This window comes from Capricornis sumatraensis, chromosome 4, assembly GCF_032405125.1.
Source record: "Capricornis sumatraensis isolate serow.1 chromosome 4, serow.2, whole genome shotgun sequence".
NCBI classification, from domain to species: Eukaryota; Metazoa; Chordata; class Mammalia; order Artiodactyla; family Bovidae; genus Capricornis; species Capricornis sumatraensis.
In genome coordinates this window covers 11,347,947-11,373,471 of record NC_091072.1, presented here as the reverse complement: position 1 = coordinate 11,373,471, position 25,525 = coordinate 11,347,947, and the positions used below count along the sequence as shown (strand labels likewise).

General features: G+C 42.4%; 2 protein-coding genes across 3 annotated transcripts in view; one reads left to right on the top strand and one right to left on the bottom strand.

The window, feature by feature from the left end:
• Positions 1-492: 492 nt before the first annotated feature.
• TM2D2 (TM2 domain containing 2) lies at positions 493-6,932 on the bottom strand. Of its 2 annotated transcripts, none has more exons than XM_068971618.1 (4): positions 6,629-6,932; positions 5,707-5,794; positions 2,438-2,553; positions 493-976 (listed from the first exon to the last, which is right to left on the bottom strand). In XM_068971618.1, exons 1-4 carry the CDS (start codon positions 6,853-6,855, stop codon positions 763-765), a joined length of 645 nt encoding a protein of 214 aa, XP_068827719.1. In that variant the 5' UTR covers positions 6,856-6,932; the 3' UTR covers positions 493-762. The 2 variants fall into 2 exon arrangements, with proteins under 2 accessions (XP_068827719.1, XP_068827721.1); XM_068971620.1 differs by having other exon boundaries at positions 6,671-6,932.
• Positions 6,933-7,456: 524 nt separating this feature from the next.
• Positions 7,457-25,525, top strand: part of ADAM9 (ADAM metallopeptidase domain 9) — a 98,659-nt gene continuing 80,590 nt past the window's right edge. The window contains exons 1-3 of the mRNA XM_068970690.1: positions 7,457-7,553; positions 18,977-19,074; positions 21,850-21,908. Coding sequence (XP_068826791.1) covers positions 7,457-7,553; positions 18,977-19,074; positions 21,850-21,908 — 254 coding nt within the window. The remainder of the gene's footprint in view (positions 7,554-18,976; positions 19,075-21,849; positions 21,909-25,525) is intronic.

Below are 25,525 nucleotides of genomic sequence, written 5' to 3'. Positions count from 1 at the left end.
TTCTAAATTGGTAAATGATACCTTTTAAATAGGAAAATTCTGCCAAGAGGATAGCTGAACCAAGACATGTCTGGAACTGTTGGCTTTCAAAACATAATTGGACATTAGAGGGAATTACTATACTGGATATATTGCCTCTCAGGAGTAATAATGATGAAACAATAGGGTTTATTAATAGACTCATTTCAGATGCTCAGCTTTAAGCACAACAGATATTGAGTTTCATTCTACCTATTGAAAAATACCCAAACAAGCATTCCAGGTTGGCAACATTCATTCCGCAATTTAAACTCAGAAAGTCAGAATTTCAGCATGTATTAAAATCGACTGCTGTTTCTACTTCTGCTGGACATTTTTGTTGGTTCAGCTTCTGACCTGCACTGCACGAAGACTCAGGGTCACAAAGGCACAGGCCAAAAACATCCTGTTGGGTCCAACTACTCCAAAGGGTTGATGACATAGCAGCACACAGAAATAAAGAATAAGGAGACGCTTCTGCAGCTTATAAGTTAATCACTAGCCTTTATATTTTTGGTACACGAGGAAAGGTACAAACTTGATAGCCACAATACTGTCTGCTTGTCATTTCTAGTCTGCAGGGTCAAATTTGGGTCGAACATCCACAGTCTGAAGCCACCTTCCTAACCAAACCCATTCTCTCCAACGAGGGAAAATACTGGTCAGGCCTGACGTCGAGGAATTCTGAGCCTGCAGAGATGAGTCCAAGAGCCTTGCCTCTCTGGGCCACAGCAGCAGCTCTTCTTAGTAAATGGTGCACCAATTGCTGCCGTCACTGGGCATCAGCCCTCCAGTGATCAGCAAAATAAGGTCAACAAACCACCAAATCCCAAGTCCTCCAAGGGTCAAGAGCTTCCCCACTGCTGTGCCAGTGTGACCCAGGCAGAAACGATCTACTCCAAAACATCCCAGGAAGAAAGAGTAGAGCAAAGTGGTTATGAAGTAGTGTCCGGTATACCTAGACAGAGGGAATCAAGAGGAAGATGCTTATCACGTGAAAATGAAAACACTTAATGCTTTATTAGTGAATTTCACATAAGTGACAAGATGGGAAGATAGTCCCTCTGTGACTTCTTACCAACCCCCTCTCCCCCAAAGGAAGATCTCTAGTTTGTCTAGATTCTCAAAAAGGTACTTGCTAAGGCATGGAGGGGGCTTCCCAGGTGGCGCTAGTGGTAAAGAACCTGCCTGCAGTGCAGGAGACACAAGAGATGTGGGCTGAATCCCTGAGTAGGGAAGATCCACTGGAGGAGGGCATGGCAACCCACTCCAGTGTTCTTGCCTTGAGAATCCCATGGACAGAGAAGCCTGGCAGGCTACAGTCCATAGGGTCGCACAGAGTCAGACACGACTGAGCGACTCAGCACACACGCACACAAGGTATAGAGGACCCAGAGGAACCAATACAGAGTTGGGCTGGATAAGAAACTATTACGGACATTTACAGGATAGGTATCCTGGTTGGAGTGGTGGCTGGCGCCCATCCCTTTCCTGCGCAGGCTCTTTTCCTGAGGGAGGCTGCAGTTCTGAATGTAGCTCTCATGAGGTGTTACCTTCCCTTAAATGAACACTAATCTCCATGCTCCTCTCCTGGCACCTGAAAAATGGGACTTCTTGGAAGGACTTCTGTCTTACATACTGTGATGACATTCAATTGCAAATACTCTAATGGCATCACCTAACACAGGCACAACTCTCCATCAGCAAATGGTATACATAAGTTCTGTGCCTTCAAGTGGAGTTTACAGAAATAACCCTAATTCGTTTTTTTAAAAGTTAATTAATTTTTGGCTGTGTCAAGTCTCAGTTGCGGCACTTGGGATCTTCACTGTGGTGTGCAGGCTTCTTGTTCTTAGCACGTGGGTTCCGTCATTGTGGTGTGTGGGCTTACCTGCCCTGTGGCAAGTAGGAGCTTAGTTCCTGGACCAGCGATCGAGTCCACATCCCCTGACATTGGAAGGTGGATTCTTAACCCCCGGACCACCAGGGAAGTCTCAATAACCCTAATTCTTCAAGATAATACTGCTTTTCAGGGAGAAAGGCCTGCACTGTTCATAATAAAATCTTTCCTCCTGACATTCTATGGCTGTTTTCAAAGGATGTATGCCTATCGTAGGAGTTCTGAAGTTGGATCATCTCTTCCACCTCCTTCATTTTGTGGAGGAGGGGACAGAGACTCTGGGTGCCCAGAGGTCCTTTAGCTGGTTGATGAAAGGGACATTTAGAATTCACAGCCTCTGGTCTCCTGTCCAGTGTCCCCTACGTTATCACCCCATCGCTTGTGTCTGTGGAATATGCACAGCAGTAATCATGCTGCCCGTTTAACACTTAAGGTGAAAGAAAAATGTCAACATCAAGAGAGGACAGAACAGCCCTACCTCCATCTAAGTACCAGCTACACCATGCAGACAGCACTTACTTTATACAAGGTTTGTTCTCTCGGAGGAAGGTCCTCGTGCCGGCACACTCGATTCCCTCCAGGGCCCGGCACTGCACGCGAGTGTGCTCCACATCTCTGTAGGCCTGACCCCCGAACTGCGGGGTAACAACCACAACAGAACAACCAAACTAGCCAGAGCGAGCAACACAAAACATCTCTTCATATGAAGTAACAAAAGCTGGCCCAGGACAGTAACTATGCTAACAAAGGTGGAGTAAAGCTGTGCTGAAGAGCGAGGAGTTTAGTGACATACTTCAAGCAATTTTCAATGAGATGATCCTAAATGGACATGGTTTTGAATAAACTCCTTTTCATCCTTTTCATTTTCTTTCCTTGTGACTACCTTCTTTGATAATATAGTACAGAAGTTTAAAATCAGTTTCACTAAATGCCATTTTGGATTAGCGGGACACAGTGCTCTAATTAATCCTATATTTACAGAAGAGAAGAGCACATGAGTGCATATTTGGGAATGGGTATTCAGAAAGTCAGTGTAGAAACTATCATACAGAGTGAAGTCAGAAAGAGAAAAATGTCATGTATTAACGCATACATGAGCAGTCTAGACGGAGAAGGCAATGGCAACCCACTCCACTACTCTTGCCTGGAAAATCCCATGGACGGAGGAGCCTGGTAGGCTGCAGTCCATGGGGTCGCTAAGAGTCAGGCACGACTGAGCGACTTCACTTTCACTTTTTACTTTCATGCACTGGAGAAGGAAATGGCAACCCACTCCAGTATTCTTGCCTGGAGAATCCCAGGGACAGAGGAGCCTCATGGGCTGCTGTCTATGGGGTCCCACAGAGTCGGACACGACTTAAGTGACTTAGCAGCAGCAGCAGTGCAGTCTAGAAGTGTGATACTGATGAACCTATCTGTAGGGCAGGAGTAGAGACACAGATGCAGAGGATGGGCTATGGATGTGGATGTGACGGGGGGGATGGGAAAGGAGAGCAGGGAAGGAACTGAGAGAGCAGCACTGATGCACTTACGCTGCCAAGTATAAAACAGCTGGTGGGAAGCTGCTGAACGGCATAGGGTGGGAAGCTGCTGAATGGCATAGGGAGCTCACCTTGGTGCTCTGGGGGTGGGGATGGGCGGTGGGTCGGAGGGAGGCTCGGGAGAGAAGGGATATATGGATACATACAGCTGACTCACGCTGCTGTACAGCAGAAACTAAAACAACACTGCACAGCAATTATACTCCAAATAAAAAAGGAGTCAATGTGTATTTGAGGTCTATTGGCTCGGATGGAAAAGCATCTGCCTACAACGTGGGAGATCCAGGTTCGATCCTCTGGAGAAGGAAATGGCAACCCACTCCAGTACTCTTGCCTGGATAATCCCATGGACGGAGGAGCGTTGTAGGCTACAGTCCATGGGGTCGCAAAGAGTCGGACACAACTGAGCGACTTCACTTCTTTTACATATATTATAAATGAACATCGTTAGGAAAGAACTCAGCATGTCAACTGACTCAGGACTTTGTGCAGGTCTCGAAACTGTGATATTCAGCTCATATCCATAGTAATGTAATACATCTATATATAAGTTTAAATTCCAGCAAAAAATTTCAGAAGACCTCTGACCCTTTGTGTAACTGAATTCTAGCAGAGGAAGCACAGCTGGGCATTCTCCACTGGCACCTTATTAAGTGCTTCACTACTGTTCTTGCTGGAACATTCCTCAAAGGGAAGTGGGGGGAACGTGAGGATGTTTACTCTTGCCCCTCCCTTGGGACTTTGGGGGCCTGAATGCTGACAGTCCCCCAGGACTTCCAGGGGAAGTGACAGTCTGAGCACCTTGACAGGATCAACCCAGTGTTGTAATGAAACTGGGCAAAAGTAAGTATTGTATAGAGATCACTTATTTTTGCCTATTTTCATTGAACACTGGGTTGATCCTGTCAAGGTGCTCAGACTGATCTCTATATGGTACTCTGGGCTTCCCTGGTGACTGGGTAAAGAACCTCTGCCAATGTAAGAGATGAGGGTTCAATCCCTGTGTCAGGAAGATCCCCTGAAGAAGGAAATGGCAACCCACTCCAGTACGCTTGCCTGGGAATTCCCACGGACAGAGGAGCCTGGCGGGCTAGTCCATGGGGTCACAGAAGAGTTGGTCACGACTTAGTGACTGAACATGAGCATACAATGCTCACTCAAACTTTTATCAATAATTACCCATAGAACAAAATCTCATTGTAGTGAAAATATTTCTTTACTTGTGATTGCAGCAAGAGTTGCCTTTTTGGCCTTATTACTTTCAGGTTTATTTCCCTGTGTTTGATTTAGTAACAAAGAATATTTTCCCATAATTCTCTTATAGCTGATGGTGTCTTGACTTGTATTATGCAGTGTAATATAACAGAATGGTGAGTCCACAGAGGGGAGGAAGTATATGAACTTCACTGGGTCTGGGGAGACTGTCTAGGAAGTATGCGTCCAGCTTCAGGGATATTATTAATGGAACTGAAGGGCTTCTTTTCATTCTAAGAGGCCATTGTTATCCAAGGCTCCTCCTGAATGCTACAATCCCCTACAAAGACATATAATAATGAAAAGTGAAAGTGTTAGTCACTCAGGGTGTCTGACTCTTTGTGACCCTGTGTAGCCCACCAAACTCCTCTGTCCATGGGGATCTCTAGGCAAGAATACTGGAGTGGGTTGCCGTTTCCTTCTCCAGGAGATCTTCCTAACCCAGGGATGGAACCCGGGTCTCCTGTGTTAGCAGGCGGAGTCTTTACCACTGAGCCACCAGGGAAGTATACTGATAGGTCTGATCTATTTCCTAAGGACGTGGTGGAAACTGCTTGCCTAGTGAAAAGAAAGGTCATTGGCAAGAGGAGCTTTGCCCCAAATGCATATGTAACGAAGATACTGCTCAATCCAGCATCAGTTTTAGAAACTGCATAAACCTTCCTTTTGCTCTTTCAGGAAAGTACATGCCTTGAAGGGTAGTCAGGGGTGATATCTGAGCTTCAAATCCGTCAATCACAATGGCCAAAGGAACCAAAGACAGATTGGTCTTTGCACCTGGGTAGTTTTGGCACAGAGCCTGCTTCTTTCTGAGAAGGCTAAATGTCTTGTTCAGCCACTGACCCTGATCATGCTGGAAATTTTCAGTAACAGTCATTTCAATGAATTTTACAAAAAAATAATTTCATACTCCTCATACTTTTCTGTAATAGCATTTAGGCAATATTGTTTCTCTATGGAAGAGTTTGCTTATAAAACCAAACAAAAACCCACCTTGAGACAACCATAACCAAGTTCCTGGGATGCTGTTGTGTTTCCAACATGATCCACTGGGTCGTCACATTCAATAAATTCATCGGGTCTGTAAATCACCAGTAAGATCATCATTAAGGTCTTTCTAAATGGCTGTTTACAGGTATATAGTCATAATAGGCAAGAGACATTTCTGCAAATTTTCTGGGGGTTAATGTCCCTCTGAGTCTTCCCCAAAACAAGAGATTCTGTCAATTAGGCTGAAGGACAGCAGGTCAAACAGCCATCCAATGACCCTTTGGTTAAGGCGGGGTGGGGATGAGGGGCGTTTCTGGTCCTTTTTCTACACCGATTCTACCTCTGCCAAGGCTTCATCTCTTCCCTAGGCAAACAGCCACAAGGCTATGGGGGCAAAATCCAGGCCAAAGGAGTCCCAGCTCTCTCGCATTTTTCAAAAGCCTTTTCTTATTTGACTTAAAAGAGACGTTAAAAGTTTTGACTTGGTTGTGCAACGCTAAGGTTACTGCTTTTATTTTTTTAAGGAGGTGCCACGTAGAGGCGTGTGCTTTACTCCACTTGTGCACCACTCAGTAACAGCACGAACGAGGGAGTCTCCTACGGTTAAAGGGAGCAGGTACAACCTCGTACTCTTCTTCCGCAGGCTATATAATGTCACTGTTCCCTAGTTCTCCTCTTTGGGGAGCCCAAAGGATCAGCCACCGACCGACACAGAGGGGTTTTCCCTTGGAGGAGTGCGTTGAGTGAGAAACCTGTCATGATTATTTTTCTCCCGCGTGTCGACGATCAGGTAGGTCCTCAAGGTGGAGAGGGACTGGGGGGCGGGGGTAAAGCAGCCTCCCTCCCCCCGTGCCCCCGCACAACCCCCGTGTATCCCAGGGACCCCATCTCCATCTCCACCCGCCTCGAGGACCGCGTAGCTTACAGGTAAGAGCAAAGGATGACTGGAGAGTGGGGGTCGACATACTCCCAGCTCGCAGCGCCGGGGGAGCCCTCCGGGTGGGCGGCGCCAGCGGATGTGAGCTCGGGCTCGGCGGTGGCGTTGTGCGAGTGGCTCCGAGACACACAATGCAGCAGCAGTAGATTTCCCAGCAGCAGAGCCGCCTGGCCGCACAGAAGTAAGTAACTCACCGGGCAACCCCCCAGGACCATCTTCCCAGGCCCAGAGGCGTAGACCCGGCCTCAGACCCCCAGCCCCAAGCCGGCAACCGCGGACCCAAGCCCTGCCTGGTCAAGGCCTTTCCGCGGAGCCCCACGCCTCGATGCCAAACAGCCAATGGGAGCTCAGATTTTTACGTCCCGCCCAACTCAGACAGCCAATAAGGAAAGGCTGCGCAGGAGGCGGGCCTGCGTTTCGTTTCTGCGGGTCAATTCCGCTTCTGGGGCTCACGCTCCGCCTTCTTTTCCGTGTCGAGTGCTTCTTCCAATAGGCTCCTTCGACCCGCCTCGGAGTAGGCGGGCCTTGAAGCAGGTGGGCGGGGAGAATGACGATGGGCGGGGTCGGCTCCTAAGAGGGTCTGAGGGGACCGGAGAGAAAGCCCGTTGTCGCTCGCCCCGGACGGAGCGCTTCGTACGTCAGTCAGGCGAGCGGGCGCCGCGTCGGGAGCGAGCTCGGACCGGAGCCGAGTTGCGTCAGTGCTGAGCGCGCGCGCATCGCTGCCAGCCCGGGGCCCCTGGCGGGGCTGGGGAATCGTGGAGCGGGCGGAGGCAGGGGCGACCGAGTGCTGAAGAGAACCTGCGGGCTCGGGCTGAGATGGGGTCGGGCGTGGGCTCGCCCTCTGAGACTCTCCGCGTCCGGTGGCTGCTCTTGGTGGGCTTGCTGAGCCCGGCCCTCGGCGGGGCTCGGTCAGGTGGGTGTCCACCCCCAGGGACCTTTCGGGATTCCAGTTTCCTAGGGCCGGGATGCTCGGAGTTTTTACCCCGCGGTGCCTGAGAGTGGCGGGGCCTGGCCTGGGCACTGGAACCCGACCCGAGTCGGGAGGCGGAGCCGCTGGGCTGCCTGTGGACCAGGGCTCGGACCCGAGGCTCCGGGTCTGGGCGCCCCCAGTTCTCTTGGGCACTGTTCTCGGGTCTGGTTCCCAGCCCTCGGTCTCTTGCCTAGCAGAGCCTTTTTGGGGGTGAGCCCGACCCCCAGTCTCGCGCCAAGCTGGGTCCCCCCCACCCCCCAAGACCCTCCCGGGGCGACTCTCGGTCCGACCCCGAACCTCCCGGACTCGGCTGAGAGCCTGGGAAGCTGGCTGAATGCGCGCGGAGGCTTTGAGAAGTGCTTTTGAGAAATGGAGCTGGGGTTTGCTTGCAAGGTAAATGTCACTGGGAAAGAGACCGGGAGATGGAACTTTTTGCTCCAGGTTTTCATGATTTGAAATTTTGACCATCATTTTATTAGCGGAGTCACCAGTAGGTACCACAGGGCTGAATTTAGCGATGAAATAAGAGGAGGGGGTGACTGCGTTTTTTTTTTTTTTCTGGGCCATTTTGTTGTTTTAGTAAGAATACTTTTTTTTTTTTTTGGAAACGAAGTGCTACCTTTTTATAGCCAGTCTTTTATCTCCGTTTTTACTGGGTTGGTAATGTCTCAAATCCAGGCAGATAATCCCTACTCTGCTTAAGTCACATGCTTACGGTAAGAATTGAATCATTTATGTGAAATTGCTTTTGACTTGTGAAGCTTCCCTTAAATACATAAGGTATTTGTATTGGAGATGCTCAGACATAGTGGAAACATTTAAATCGCCAACACTAGCTTCTTTCCGAAAACACTTTTGTTTTGGCTCGTGTTAAATTATTGTTTGCGTGGCTGTGTTTTCTTTATCAGCCAGAGTATGATGGAGAATGGGGTTTCTACTAAATCGTTATCTTGAGAGTTTTTCAAAGGTGAGGATTTCAGTGCAGGACTAAATTTAGATTTTTTTTGCTCCTTATTTTATTATTTTTCAATTAAGAAAATTTGCACCATTGCAGGAATTTTAAAGCTCTCAGTACTGAAACTTTATTGACTGGGAAGGTACCAAATCTTTTCTATTTGAAACTGTTTTGCTATGGTGTTCTATTAATACATGGTTAACATTTATCAGCGTTTAAGGGGAAGTAGGTTAAACATCTGGAGTTTTAGTAATCCATGATTCTGTTTGGAATACTTTAAATAAGACTGATTTTTAAAGTTTATGTATTGATTTTTACATTGCTGCATATAGATGGATGGAATATCCTTATGTTTTTTAACAACAGCTTTAACAGTTTATAGTTTAACAGTCCCTCACTTAAGCACGTATATGCTTTTAAAATTTAATCAGCCTTCATCGAACACCTATGAACACCGAGCTCAGTGCTTGTGGAGGGGCACAGAGTGACAAAATGTGCTGAGTTTATCTGAAGGATGGAGAGGAAGGTTTTATTGAGAAACTGATATTTGAACTGATCGGTATGGGTGAATATTCAAGGACAGGAATTCAAAGCTGAAGGGTTTTTGCAAGAGTCTAGAGAGATAAGATGGAGAAGGCAATGGCACCCCACTCCAGTTCTCTTGCCTGGAGAATCCCATGGACGGAGGAGCCTGGTGGGCTGCAGTCCATGGGGTTGCTAAGAGTCGGACACGACTGAGCAACTTCACTTTCACTTTTCACTTTCATGCATTGGAGAAGGAAATGGCAACCCACTCCAGTGTTCTTGCCTGGAGAATCCCAGCGACGGGGGAGCCTGGTGGGCTGCTGTCTATGGGGTCACATAGAGTCGGACACGACTGAAGCGACTTAGCAGTAGCAGCAGCAGAGAGATAAGAACAGGACTAGTTAAGGAATGGTGAGAAATCACCAGGGGGTCCACCTGAAAGGGAGGCGTGGAAAAAACTAAGGTAAGTTGATACCAGTTGGGGAGAGTCTTCTGTGATGAGCTATGGGATTTGGACTTTACCCTGGAGGAAGTTCTTTGGGCAGGATGGTTTTTAAGTAGGAATGTGGGCTTTTCAGGTGAAGTGGTCAAAGTTTTACAGTCGTAAAGAATCCACCTGCCAGTGCAGGTCAAATGTAAGAGATGTGGGTTCAATCCAAGATCCCTTGGAGGAGGAAATGGCAGCCCACTACAGATTCTTGCCCGGGGAATCCCATGGACAGAGGGCTGCAAAGAGTTGGACACCACTGAAGCAACTTAGCATGCACTTAGCACGTGGTATAACTTAGATTTGCGATTGCTGTAACTGGCTACACATGGGAGGACAGACTATAGGAGGGAGGGACTGGAGGCTGGGAGAGGCCGGTTAAGAGGCTTTGTACTACTGTGCAGTGAAATCAACTCATGTTTCCCTACGGGAATGTTCTTCTAAAATCAGCTGACCAAATTTTTGCAATACAGGATGTTTAAAACATGCACTGAAACCATTTCAACTAATGAAACAGGAATTTGAATACTCAGTAAGAACCACCCACACATCAGTCACTCTAGGAGTTAAGTAGATTTTGTAGGATTTTTTTTTAATTTTTACTATTTATAACAATTGTGTCAATGAGGAAGTGCAGTATACATTCCAAAAAGCTGACATAGTACACTTAAAAAAAAAAAAGCTAGGGCTGACAAAGGTAACTTTGTATCATTGAGGGAATTAGGCAGGTATGAAACCTCACTCTTATTTTTTCTTTTAAGGTAGTGATTATGATGTACAGACCTAAATCTTTTTTTTCCAAGACTACAATTCTAGAGGAAATGAGTTTTAAAGCTTACTCATGGTGAATCACTGTAAAATGAACTAGGTGGTAAGAACTTGGTCCATACTAATTTTGTTTTTAAGTGCCTGTGAATTGTTTGAATTTGGTATGTTTGTGCTAAATAGGAGTTTGTAGTCTTTTAAATATAAAGATAATTTGTTTCATACTCTTATGTGAGAAAATAAAAGCATTTACAATGAAAATGTGTACAAAACAAGTTGCTGGGTTCCAAGACTGTTTTCCAAACATACTTTGAATTTTACCTTACCAGGAATTACCTGGCGGGCCAGTGATTAGGAACTGCTTAGTTCACCATGGGAAGCATAGGTTCAATCCTTAGTTGGGGAACTAAGGTCCCACAAGCCACGTGGCACAGCCAAATAAAAATAAATAAATAAAATTTACCCTACCAAAGTTGACTATGTATGTATAAGTTTTTAAATCCTGCTTTATTGTAGAATCCCCCCAAAGATGCAAGCTCAAAGTAACTGGAAGCTTTTTCTTTGGAATAGCCACAAGCTCAAATATATGACATAGATAGGCTCATGATATTTCTTTTTTTTCCTTTGATGCCTAGTATACAGCAGAGACTTGGAGTTATGCCATCTTTTGTGTCAGAACTATGGTACTGCCTAATAAGTAAATCCTGGTTCTCTTGGTGTCACAGTAACTAACCCCTCCTACTACTCTGCCTTTGAATGGGGCCAACATGGACCCAATTAAAGATGAATTGTACTTTGAATTGTATAGTCTTGTTCATATGTCAAGATTTTATTGTATCAATAGTTTATTTTTCATTTTGTGACATGTCATTTCAGTCAAATGGTTTTCCCCAGAGTGAGTTAGGGAATGTGAGAAGTTCACCTATTTTATTCAGTTTTTTAAAAAATATACAGTTGTTTTATATTTGTTTATGTGGATTTTAACATAAAGAATTAGAGTATATCAGCTTATAGTAAGTAAAAATGATGTTACTGTCAAACATTTATCATACTGTAGGACAAAACCCATTCCCATACATGGGAAATGCTTCCTTCTCTTTGATTTTTTTTTTCCTTTTCATGAGATTTTTTTTTATGGTTTAACTTATTTTAGAAAGGATCCTCCCCACCCTTTCCTTTAGTAGTTCCTAAGAACTCTCATACAAGTAGAACCTTAGAAAGCCCATTTCACTTCCTTTGATAGGTGTGAATCTTGTTATGAATAGAAGCTCCCACCTCAGCTGCTTAAGTTGGGAGGATAAGCAGTGTATGATGTATCAGTACAATAAGTTCTCTTCATGCAAATGAGTTCTGTCCTGAGAGTGCCTTCCTAAGTGCAACAAAGTTAAACTAGGTACCCAACTAACACAATCAACTGTATGATACTGTACTGTAATAGGCTTAGAAAACTTTTCACACAAATATACATAAAAACCAAAAATAAAAACATTTGAAATCTTACAGTACAGTACCTTAAAAACTACAGTAGTGCAGTACAACAGCTGGCATACAGGGACACATTTGCATCTTTGAAAGTTTGCAACTTCAAGGTTCGTATGTAGGGGGCTTATTGTACAGTGAAATATAGCATTGCATTAACATGGACAAATATGTGGGCATGAGGATTTGTGGGAAATTGCTATGAAAGATGTTAATCATAAAAAATAAAGCTTATTTTAGGTAGTGCATGAAAATTTGCAATTATAAGCTCTATGTATGTATAAGCTGTAAAGATCAAAAGAGGTCATTTACTGAGTATATTTATTGAATGTCTGTTGCATTAGTACAGGAAACAGGATGAATAATGTACCGCCCTTTGTTTCCAGAAACCTAAATTTCTTGGTAGAGGAATTTAAATCCTCTGTGGTATTAAATCTTATAAATGGTGTTTTTTCCCGAAGGACTGCTTACACACAAACAATGACAAAAGCCCTGTTTGTTTTTAAATGTAAAAATAGGTAAATGTAAAACAAAAGGTGATAATGCAAAAAATGTCAGAATATAGGACACAGCAGTGGAAATTATGATTATGTTTGAAGATAGCTATTAATGTATATGTTCATTTGGCATTGACCTTGTAAATGGAATGGAAATACATGGCTCACAATCACAGTGATTTATGAATCTAATTAGTTTCTTTTCCAGAAATAATTCAGACAACAGAATTATCTTCAGTCTGTATGTCGAATCCAGGTTTATTTTCTGTAGTGAAAGTATTTAAGGGTGACTCTTTGTTGACATAGTAGTTGGGAAGGAAAAGAGAAAAGTCCTTGGCTGAGGGTTCACATTTGTTTGCTTTGCATTTAGGTAGAATTCTTTTAACTTATTTCTGTCTACAATCATAACGGAGGAAGGACTTCAGTGCCCGGGGCACAGATAGCCAAACTGTGACAGCAGGTGTTTGCAGTCAAGTCAGGATTTGTTGTACAGACTGGGAGACAAGTCTCAGATCCACTTCAGCTTGGCTTTTGGGTTTTTTTTCAAGGAGAAGAGCAAAGATGCTGGAATTTATCATCATCTTCTGGCATTTCTTTTAAAAAAAACTTAAACTTTTTTATTGGGGGTATAACCAGTCCATGGGGTCACTAAGAGTTGGACACAACTGAGCGACTTCACTTTCACTTTTCACTTTCATGCATTGGAGAAGGAAATGGCAACCCACTCCAGTGTTCTTGCCTGGAGAATCCCAGGGACGGGGCTAACCCTAGTGGGCTGCCGTCTGTGGGGTCACACAGAGTCAGACATGACTGAAGTGACTTAGCAGCATAACCTGTTAACAATGTTTTGACAGTTTCAGGTGGGCAGTGAAAGGGTTCAGCCATATGGATTCATGTATCCATTCTCCTCCTGGGCTTCCTGGGTGGCTCAGTGGTAAAGAATCTGCCTGCCAATGCAGGAGACATGGGTTCAGTCCCCGGGGTTTCGAAGATCCCCTGGAGAAGGAAATGGCAATCCACTCCAGTATTCTTGCTTGGAGAATGCCATGGACCGAGGAGCCTGGTGGGCTACAGTCCATGGGGTTGCAGAGGAGTCAAACATGACTTAGCGACTAAACAGCAATGACAACAACAATACTCCCCCAAACTCCCCTCCCATCCAGGCTGCCACATAACACTGAGCGGAGTTCCATCTGGTATACTGTGTCATTTCTGACATTTTGTAATCATGGTTCTGGGAGTCAGAATGTGTCTGGTTTATGATCCACTGGCCAGGTGGTCCATGGCAAGAGGCCTGCGAGCTCATCCTGCCCTGGAGAAATGATCTGAGTTTATACAGGAATGATAGATAGTGTCTACAACAGCAGTTTCATCACCTCAATGGTGTTATCAGCAACTGCAGTCTTAGTCACCTGACTCTGGTTGATATGTACAGTTAGTGTAGGACTGAGGTCAGAGGGGACAAGAAAGGGGACAGAGTTTGGAATAGAGAGATTAATCATAAACTCAGTAAGGGGACTCAGTTTCACAGGTACTGTTATACAACATGTAGTCAGACTTCCTCCAAAACACAGTACATAAAAATACCTAAGGAGTTAGCGGAAGGAAAAAGTGCTACTAACTCACGCCTTTTTTTTCTTTTACTAAGTATAGGACATTTTAAGTTTCCATTTCAACTCTTACTTTTATCTCCAGCCCATGTTTCCTAGTAATGTGACGTTTGTCACATATGCACAAGGTCACATAAGCATCAAATTCTGTCACATTTGAGCTGATTGTATTAAGATTTTACTTTGCATTGTGAACTGTCTGCAGCCGCTAAGTCGCTTCAGTCGTGTCCGCCTCTGTGTGACCCCATAGATGGCAACCCACCAGGCTCCTCTGTCCCTGGGATTCTCCAGGCAAGAATGCTGGAGTGGGTTGCCATTCTGCTGCTGCTGCTGCTGCTAAGTCGCTTCAGTCGTGTCTGACTGTGCGACCCCATAGACGGCAGCCCACCAGGCTCCCCCGTCCGTCGGATTTTCCAGGCAAGAACACTGGAGTGGGGTGCCATTGCCTTCTCCAGGGTTGCCATTCTACCAGTGGTTTTTTTTTGGGGGGGGTGATTTTGCTCCCTAGAAGGCATCTGGAGGATATTTTCTAGTTGTCACACTGGTGGAGCTTCTGGATGGGGTGGGTAGAGGTCCTCACCACCCTGCTTTGGCCAGAAAAACACGCACAGCAAAGAGTTTTCTGGCTCCAAATGTCAATAGTGCTGAGGCTGAAGCTTTGTAGTACAAATAATGTGGATGCATGTCCTTCACAGTGACATGGGAAACTTGGTCTTTTGATTCCCATGAGAAAGGGCTACTAATTAAAGACTAAAAAATAAAAGGAATTTGGGGAAAATCTATGCAAGGTATGAACAGGAAAAAGAATACAAATAAGCCAAGACTAGTGATAAAGGAGTGTTGAAAAAATATGGGAAGGAGGGTTTTCATACAACTAGTGTATATTTATTTTTGAATGACATAACCGTAATATGTGCATTTCTCATGATGTTTTGAACTCCTAAGGCACTCAGAAAGTGGATCTTCGGATTTTAAAACCAAGAAGTCAGTAACAGAATAATAGCTCTTATGTGTAGAAGTTATTTTGGTGTGTTGTAGTTGTGAAAGCCTTTAAAAGATAAATGATTAATTTTGCTTTCTTTTCCAAAACAAGAATTGTGGTTGAAAATATATGGAAGGAAAGGATGTGTCTTATATTCCTTTATTGGATTTTCATTCTTGGCTAACAGTCTTGGTAAAAAAAAATCCATAGCTTCAGTCCTGGCTGGAAATTAGTCCTGACCTTAACAGGTTTCAGCGTGAGAGCTCTTTAGATATGTGCCTGCTCATTTGTAGTTATCTTTTCTGAGTTATTTCTTTTTCTCTGTGATGTTTGTTTCTGAGTTGTAACAAAGAAATTTCAGTTGAGTTGCATATGGTTTAGCTCCTAGTGTAACAGTTGCCTGAGCCTACTAACATTTATGTCCCTGCCTGTAATGATTTACTTAAAAAATCTTTTATTTTGAAATATTTATAGAATCTCAGGAAATGCATATAAATGCACAGAATGATTGACTTTTTATCATACAGAGCTTCTCATCTGTTACCCATGGAAGGCATTTTATTCCTATCATTCCTTCTGGAGTGACTGTCCTAGTAGTTGAACAAATGACCATGATCTAGAACAAAAATATTAAGGGAATTTGAGAAAACTGAAGGTCCTTGAAAGGTTTATTTTGGGTGAGGAAATAGTCCTATACCTCAGTTAATTTAGGATTAAGGATATTTTTACTTAGTGCTTTGAAACCTGCATCTGTTAAGGCCATGGATTTCTTTTGAGATGGCTCCCAACTGACAACTCCAAATATCTGAGGGATATTTTGTCATAGTGTGTCATAAGGACGCCTTATGTCAACCAGCCCTTGATTGCTTTTGTGAGTATTGGAATCCATTTCTGGTATTTTTATGTAATGATGTGAAGCCCCATTTAGTTGCTGTTATGCCAAACAGGGTAAAGAGTTTGAAAACTGTTAGTGTGACGTGTTGTATTGAACATGAAATAAGTTATATTTTCCTGTTTACATTGTATCTTTAAAAATTCCAAACCAGAAGATTATAGACATTTTAATGCACAGTGGTGTTTTGTGGAAGGTTAGACTTCATTTTAATCTGCATTTGAGACCTCTGAGGGACATAAGGCAGTTCAGGACTGAATGACTGTTAAGAGTTTGAATGGAAAGGAGGTGAGTGGGAGTAGAAGGTGTCATAATCCAGATGTGGAGTTAATGAGACTGATGGGTAGACATTAGATGCTGAGATGCTAGATATCAGTACTTTAAGTAGTTTATGCTTTTTTGTTTACATTGAAGAAACACCTTTTTTCCTCCCCTTTTAATTTCAGCAGTAATTTGGGGTTTCAGAATACTCATTATAAAAACAAATTCAAACAATACAGTCAGGCTTGAGTTCAGGAAATAAAAGTCTGAGTCCTTATCTCATTACTCTGTAGTTCTATTCCATGGTGGTAATCGCTTTAAACAAGTTTGGTATGTTTACTTATGATAACCTCCATGTTTGTTTATGACACACCTTATGGTCTCATACATGGGGAAGGAAATGGCAATCCATTCTGATATTCTTGCCTGGAAAATCCCATGGACAGAGGAGCCTGGAGGGCTGCAGTCCATGTGGTCACAAGAGTCGGACACGACTGAGCAATTAAACCACCAGCACCATGGTCTCAGGGCTTCCCAGGTGGTGCTAGTGGTAAAGAACCTGCCTGCCAATATAGGAGACATAAGAGACATGGGTTCCATCTCTGGATGGGGAAGATCCCCTGCAAGAGGGCATGGCAACTCTCTCCAGTATTCTTGCCTGGGAAATCCCATGGACAGAGGAGCCTGGTGGGCTACAGTTCATAGGGTCACTCAGAATTGGACATGACTGAAGCAACTTAGCATGCACTGTGGTCTCATATATAGGATACATGCTGTATTTTTAACATTTCATAGAGATTATAAATAATACAGAGTTTATGAAGTGAAGGTAAAAATAAAAGTCTCTCCCCTCCTCCCACTCCCTATAGATTATTACTTTTAAAAATATTATTTTACTATAAGAAATTTAAACATACACAACAGTAGAGAGAAGAGTAATAAAAAGGAAAAAGAAAAAAAGGGACTTTCCTGGTGGTCCAATGGTTAAGGCTCTGCACTTCCACTGCAGGGGGCGCAGGTTTGATTCCTGGTCAGGGAACAAAGATTCCTGCATGCCGCATCCAAAAGGAAAAAAAAACAGTAAGAAACTCCTGTGTACCCAGATTTTAATATAACTAAATATAATCCAGATTTTAATATAATTTCATGTGTCTGATCCCTCAAATGCACACTGAATTATTTTGATGCAAATCCTGGATATCATGTCATCTTGCTCTTGAATATTTAGAATGAATCTCTATGACATCAGGACTTTTAAAGAAAACCTTACCCACAGTATGCTTATTACACTTTAAAAAATTAACACTAATTCCTCAAGATTTTCATATATCTATGCAGTGTTAAAATGAGACTATATCAGATGCCAGCATGGGGGTGTGTCTTCCTAAGGGATTTATATCGCCTGCTTTAATTATGTCCAAATTTTGCTTAAGTGATGACTTTATCTTTTTAATAGTTATGTTATTTTTCAAATAATACATGATTATTTAATACCTTTGGTAATTTCAAAAATACCAAATCAGATCCTAACAATAAAATTTTGTATTTATACATAAATCCTGCTTGATTACTTCAGTGACAATGAAACAAGATGACTTTGTGCTCATTGTTTTATTTACTTATTTTCATTTTTATTCTTTTATGTAGATCTTATTTTTTAAAATTGAAGTATAGATGACTTACAATACTGTGTTATTTCCAAGGGTACAGCAAAGTGATTCAGTTATATATATTCATATTATTTTCTATTATAGATTATTATAAGATATTGAATTTAGTTCCTTGTGCCATACAGTAACATAAGGTCCTTTATTTTATTTTTATTTTTTTAAGCTTTTATTGGAGTATGGTTGATTTACAATGTTGTATGTGTTTCAGGTGTACAGCAAAGTGATTCAGTTTTATATATATATGCATGTATATTCGTTTTTTTTCAGATTCTTTTCAGTAGTTGCTTGTTGCTGTCTGTTTTACATACAGTGGTGTGTATCTGTGAACTCCACACTCCTAGTTTACCCCTCTCCCCTTTCAAGTGATGATTTTCGAAGCCAGGCCCGGTTCAGCCATGATTCCACTTTGTGGTGAGCTGTACAGATTGGAATTGGGAGAAAGTCTTGTATGATGGTTCTGAGTTCTTCATTTTTTATACATTTTAACTATTCAAGTTTTTAGAACAGATTAATAGCAGTAATTTCATTGGAGATAATTGCTACATTGTTAGGTGTTTACTTATTAGAGTTAATACATCAGACATTAAAAGTAACTTTTTCGTTTTATTGTCCCTGACCGTTTTGTAGGCATCCCCATACCATCTCGGGATGTCATTCATGTTGGGTGAAGGTGGGAAATGAGAGAGAAGTGAACAGAGCCTTCGCTCCATTTCCCCACAGGAGCATTTTTTTTCCTTTGTGTTTATATCTTAAGATTTCTTTTAAGACAGAAGGTTAGGGTTTATAGCTAAAAAATTGTTTGAAAATGATTGCTGTGTATATACTATTTGGATAAAGGCTGACATCCTTGTTTTTAAGAAATACATTTCTTCCCCTTTATACTATCTGGTATATTGCTATTTTCCTATAAAACTTTATATAAAACAGAATATTTTATTTTTTATTACTAATTTTTAATTTTCTTACCTTTTGGTTGTGCTGCATGGCATGTGGAATCTTAATTCCCTGACCAGGGATCAAACCCACACCCCCTGCATTGTCAGCATAGAGTCTTAACCACTGGACCACCAGAGAAGTTCTAAAACTACGTATTTTAATGTGAGAATGTCAGATGATTTTTCTATGATTTGAACATTCATCTCTTTTTTTGAACATTTGGCTTTTGATTTCCGTTGTATTTTGGGGGGAATGTAGTTTTTCAGGTTCAGTTGTTATGTAATGTTTGTTGTTCCTTGTTCTGTAGGCTTTCAACAGACCTCCCATCTCTCTTCTTATGAAATTATAACTCCTTGGAGATTAACTCGAGAACGAAGAGAAGCCCCTAGGCCCTTCTCAGAGCAGGTAAGTTATCTCTTGAGAAATATGTATGTATTTCAGTTTCACTCGTTTTAAGACAATAATGTTATTTTCATTACTGATTGGTTCAGTAAGTAATGTTGATCCATGCTTATGGCACTCGTATCCATTGGACATTATTCTAGTAAAAGTGACATATTGATTCTTAGCAGCTTGTTTTTTTTTAAAAGACAATTAATCAGCTTGAAACATAAGTGGGTGAAATAGTCAGTTAAATAAAAGTCAGTGACCAGTATAGGATGCTGGTTACATAGACCTCTGACCCTTACCTGACTGGTGATGGTTACAGTGGTCTTCTTACAACAAGAGTTCACCTCTCTCTTAGCGTATGATAGGTAGAGTACTGTATGCTGAATCTTCACTGACACTGGAGAATGTGTGTTATATGCATGTATTTTTATATCTGGGAATGTTTGCAAAAGTGAGTTTTATTGCCATATCGGAAGAAACATACTATACTAACAATGCACAAAAATTATTTTTCAATACTATTTTTCTCTTATTGTAAAGTTTAGAAATAATGTATTTGGATATCAACTGATTTTGCAAACCCTTCAACTTCATTGAAATATAATTTAACTTTATTATGATTTACCAGTAACAAGTGATGAGGATAAAGAGTTTAGCTTATTACCTCTGAACTGACAAAGTATTTCTAGCTGTGAGATAGGTTGTGTATTGTTTAGGGACTAGGCAGAGTGAAGAGTACACTGGAGTTAACATCAGGAACTTTCAGAGTTACCCTCCCTCTGGGCATTACCATGGATTGGGTAGATCATTCGTCTTCGTTTACTTCTTTATAAATGAGGAGTATATAACTCTAAGATCTCCTTCCAGTGGAACGGTTTATAATTTTTCCTTGCTTTGTTTTGAACTGGACATTCTCCTCTTTAATTTTGTTTTGCCTTTATTAATTTGTGTTTTCATTGTTATTTTCCCCCTTCAGTTAGTAGCATAGGGACAGTGTTTTTCTACTTTATCGTGTCTCTGATGATCTTCATCAGCTTTGCACTCATAGATACTTGAGATTGTAGTGAATGTCTCACATGTACTCTGATAAATAATCGGGAAAGAGATGGAAGCACCATTTAAGCCCTAGGGATATAGTGTGAATAAAACAGACAGAATTATGCCCCTGTGAAGCTTCCATTCATGGGAGGAGAGACAGAGACAAATAAGAAATATAATTGTAAGATTAATAATAGAAATTACTTAAGATGGTAAAGAGTCCATCTGCCAGTGCGGGTTAGACATGAGAGATGTGAGTTCAAGCCCTGGCTCAGGAAGATCCCCTGGAGGAGGAAATGGCAACCCACTCCAGTATTCTTGCCTGGAGAATCCCATGGACAGAGGAGCCTGGCGGGCTGCAGTCTATAGGGTCGCATGGAGTTGGACACGACTGAAGCGACTTAGCACACACGCGAGATGGTAATAATCATTGTGGGGAACATTAAACCAGCAAGGAATTGGGGAGTATTGGAACTGGGGGTGAGGGGTAGGAGGGTTTGTCTTTTTTACTAGGACAGCCTGGGAAGGCCTTCCTAAGAAAGTGACTGTAGGAGAACAGAGACTAGAAGGAAGGGAATGAGCAACGCAGGCAGCTATTTGGGGGAAGAATGTAATGTCATGAATTCTCAGAATTCTTCTCAGGGGAGATGAGTGGTGTTTTTATATCCTATATTTGCCCAAGAGCAGAAAGGAATAGAAAGACACATGCCAAAACTGTGCAAGGAGATTGGTGTTTTTGTAGCCTCTAGAGATGGAGGTCCCCACGCAGAATTTGGAAGTAGAACCCCAGGACGTGGATCCGGTCTCAGCCTTAGGAGTCAGATGCTAAAGTGCCCAAGGAAAGTGGATCCTGCTGTTCCTTGGCAAAGTGTTCACTTGGAGTCCAGAAGCAGTAGGGAGAATAATAAGCACTTATTATTTTAATTATTACTTAATTCTAATAATAAGGACACTTCTGATAATATTATTGTTCATTGAGTCCCTCCATGACTCTCTTTTTTATTAGAATTAAGTTTCTAGAGATCACATTAAGTGCTTCTGGCTAATGAAACGGTAAGTCACTTAATGTTTAAGGTAGAGAAGAGGATCCCACAAGCAGAGGATATGTAAGTTGACTTATCTCAGTTCTTTGATTCTGAGACACGGTCTTCAGTCTACACTGTTACTTAATGTGCCAGTAATTAAGAAAGAAACAGACTGCTGCCAGTTAGACTACTTTGCCTCTGTACAATGTGTCCCAATTTCAGAGATGTTCACAGAGCTGTGAGGGGGAAAAAGTAGGTTTAGAACCGATGAAATGTGTTAAGTCCTGTGAAGATATAAAGTTATAAAAGTGTATTAATTTCATCTAGCTTTCAGATACCGAGAACAAGGGATAATCTTTTGAAACTAAGAGGTTCATTAGATTTAAACAAAAGGAAGAATTAATTTTCACTATAGGTAATACAGGAATGGATTTAGTAAAAATAATCCCTGAAGTAATAGCTCAATTGCAAGTGTAAATTAATCGAAGAAGACTTTAGATAAACACACAGGTTGTTTTCCATAATAGGTTATTAAAAGAAGATAGGGATAATCAGAGTCCATTTTTATTATTTATGGGCATATTTCAGGTTGTTTCATAAAAAAGTTCCAGTCAGTACCAAATTATTTTCATTCAGGATGGAATTTCTAGTGTCCTTTAAATACCTGTTGTTGCAAAGTTATTTAGAAGATAGTGTTTTATTGTTCTTTTCTCCTTTGTGCATTTAGGTATCTTATGTCATTCAAGCTGAAGGAAAAGAGCATATAATTCACTTGGAAAGGAATAAGTAAGAAATTTAATTTACTTTGCCTTTTTGGTAATTTTTTTCTTTTTTCAATACTATATGGGTTTCTTTTCTAGTTAGATATTGCTTAGTAGGTTGTTAAGAAGGTGAGACTAATAAGAGTAGAAGTATGGAAAAATCCCTACAATTTTGCATTTCCACTGACACTTGAGCAAAGGAAAATAAATCTAAATTAAAGGAAGAGAAGGTTGTACTTAAGAAAACTTTAAAATCATGACTGGCCCAAGAAACCACTGAGCAGGTGGTAAAGAAGTCTTTAGTAGCTTTATCTGTCTGCTAGAGCTGCCACAGTGAAATACTACAGACTTAAACAACAGACACTTATTTTCTCCCAGGACTGGAAATCTAAGATCAAGGTGCCAGCATTAATGTCTGGTGAGGACTCTCTTCTTGGGATGCAGGCTCTTCTGGCTGGGAAGTGGGGTAGATGGAGGAGCGAGCTCTCTCGTGTTTCTTCTTATGAGGATGCTAATCCCATTGGCTCAGGGCCCCATCCTTATCACCTCATTTAAGCATAATTTCCTTAGTGGGCCCCATCTCCAAGTATAGCCACACTGGAGGTTAAGGCTTCAGCATAGGAATTTTGGAGGGGACACAAGCTTTCAGTCCATAAGAGTGGTCTCTTGCCCTCCTTTTTAGTTTTGGCATATTTTTACCTGATCCTGCCTTGGTAATCTGTGTACTTCTGTTGCTTTTTTGAAATTCTATGCTTCTGACTGTGCTGAGCCAACCACTGTCTTGTGGCCCATCCTTCCCTGTCCTCCCTTTTCTTATGAAGCTAAACTTCCAGTATCTTTTCGTGAGAGATTTCAGAAAAAAAGCAGCCTAATAGACTCCTTTACACGGAGGTATGATTGACGGGATGTAAAGTGCTGCTCAGAGATGTCTCCCAGAATCAGTAGCAGCAGCTCCTGGGAGTTTCTAGAAATGCAAATTCTCAGGTCCACCTCTGGAATGAAGCAGAATTTGGGGAGGTGTCACAGCCATCTGTGTTTTAACAAGCTTCCATCCTGGGCGATTTTTTACCGACCCTCAAGTTTGAATAACACTTTTTATCTTAGAAGAGAATGCTGAGCTGAAGAGAGTGAGATCTCTCTGGCAGGGCTTTAGGCACTGTGACAGATTTATTCAGACAGAGAGGCTTTTTGTGTCCTGGGCACTGTACCCGGTACTTTTAATTGTATTACTTATTAATTTTCTCAGAACTCCTGAGGTCCAGCTTGTCTCCAATGTAATGATGTCACTGTATACAAGAATTTTTAATAGATATAAATATTTTCTACTCTTTCTATAGGAAATGCAAATTAAAATGATATCAACATAATAACATTTCTTACATTTGCCTAGTTTCAGCTTATAAAACATTTTCCTCAACTGTATGTCATTTATTAGACTATCATATCAATTTGATAATAGAGGAGTCTTGTGGCCCTTGCTTCATACTCAGAATGCTAGGGTTCAGGAAGTTTACTTGATTTACTCAGCATCACATAGTTTGTGAAAGGGGCACATATTCTAGTTATTTGACCTGAAGTCTAGTGATGTATATGTGTGTGCATGATGTTGTGTCTACATTCCTATGCTTCTTGAATTAGGGGGGCAAATAGTACTTTTCCAGGCATTTGTTGAGAGTTGCCAGGTCTTTGAATGTCTTCGAGAAGCAGTCATCAAAGCTATTGATCACTAGTGAGAAAGAGTTAGGGTAGATAGCCTATTATGGCTCTGAGTGAAGAAGTGAGTATGTTTGAGTGCTTACTTTTTTCCTCCCAGGGCCTAACTTGTTTTGGACCATGAATCTCTTGGTGAAAACAATGAAGCCTCCTTACAGAGGGATGTACATAATTGCTTACACTGGGGTATTTGGCCGGGACTCGGGTGTTGTGTGGCAAAAGATAGCACACCTTTTCTCTCCCTGTGCTGAAAAAATTTAAAGATAAAATAAAGGAGTGAGTTAGATAGAAGGTTAATATATCCCTCTCATGGTTGATGAGGGCTGGGTTAGGGGATTTACCAGAGAACGAGAGCCCAATGGACCTGGGAATCCTGAACCCTGGATTAGGCAGATTCAGCCACTCACATCCGTGCTGTGCACCGTGGCAGTCCTTGTCCTAGAGGAGCATGGGGGAGTTCGGTCCCACTGGCAGGCAGTGACTTCTAAGGAGGAAGAAGGGCAGAGCAAGGCCAAGTACCCTCTTCAGTTTATTCTTTCTAAATTCACCACCAGAGGGAGCAAAGAGTGTGTATATGTTGGGGAGAGAGGAGAGATGGGGCAGCGACTGAACACGGTTGGATAACTGAAACGAATCAGGACGCCACAGGCTCCTCCCGTGCTCACTCAGAGAGACTTTCATAAAGGTAAAGGGGACAGGACTCAGTACGAAGACAGCAGAGGAAATCATCGAAGGTTCAAGAACTTCCAGGCAGAGTCCCCTGGGGTCCTTTCTCAGTTGTACAGATGTGCATGTGTCTTCAGATTACACATCACTGAGATATGAGTGAATCGTCACCTTTTCAGGGTAGCCCAGGCACGTGTTTACCAAGGGGGTCGTTTTATACCACACTGGTCACGTGGCTGAAGTCAGGCTGTGTAACTGATTAAATGCCATGCCAACCATCCATCTCTCCATCTCTTAAAACAGTCTAGACACCTGGAGATTTATAGCCTTAAGAGTCGCATTGTAAACCACTAGCTGGCACCTTGCATCCCTGACTTGTCCGTAAGCCCTGAAGATAAGTATATTGCTGCTCCAGTTCTGTGAAGGACGCAGAGCCTTTGCTTGACCTAACTTTGGTCAGGCTACTGAACCTTCTCTTGGGCCCGATCTGTACACTTTGTTGGAGAATCCGGTTTTAGCAAGAACCCCCCGACCCTCAGTATCTGATCGAATTCCTCATCTTCCACCATCCTTCCCAGGTGATGTCTGATGTCTAATCACCAGGGTCTGTCTTCAGTAAGAATCCTTTTAATTGGTTTAGCCAGAGTCTCCTTCACCCTGGTGTTTCATCTTAGTAATTTTGCACCCACCGACCTCCCACCTTGCTAATTGGGTACAAATTCCCACCTGCCCATGCTATGCTTGGAGTTGAGCGTGACCTCTCTCCCCCACTATAAAATCCCATTACAGTGGTCCCCATAACTTCTGCCAAGCTCCTAAATAAGATTGGCCTCACCATCTTTAACAAGTGTCGTGGAATATTTTTTTCTTTGACAGTCATGGTGGCATGACTCAGGTAGGATCAGATTCATCACTGGACCCCCGACCTCTCACTCTGGACACCTTCAAAACCCTCATCTTCAGTCCTGACTGATTGGGGATCCATTGGTGAGTCTGACTCCTGAACCTTTGTTCCGGACAAATGTCCACTGAAACTGGTGAAGACAGACTTGATTCTTAAGGTTTTGAGTGTATACTCTGAAGTTGGGTCAGAATGCCAGGCTTCTTTTGACAGGTACCTCCTGGGCTGGCAGTTCTCCTTGGCTCCTTGTTCTGATTGGGGATTACTCCCTGGCTCCCTGGGCTGGAAGTCCCTTCCTCTTGGCTCTATGTGAGGTGTCTTTTTTCTCTTTCTTGTATTTGGCTTCTCCCATTGGAACTTCT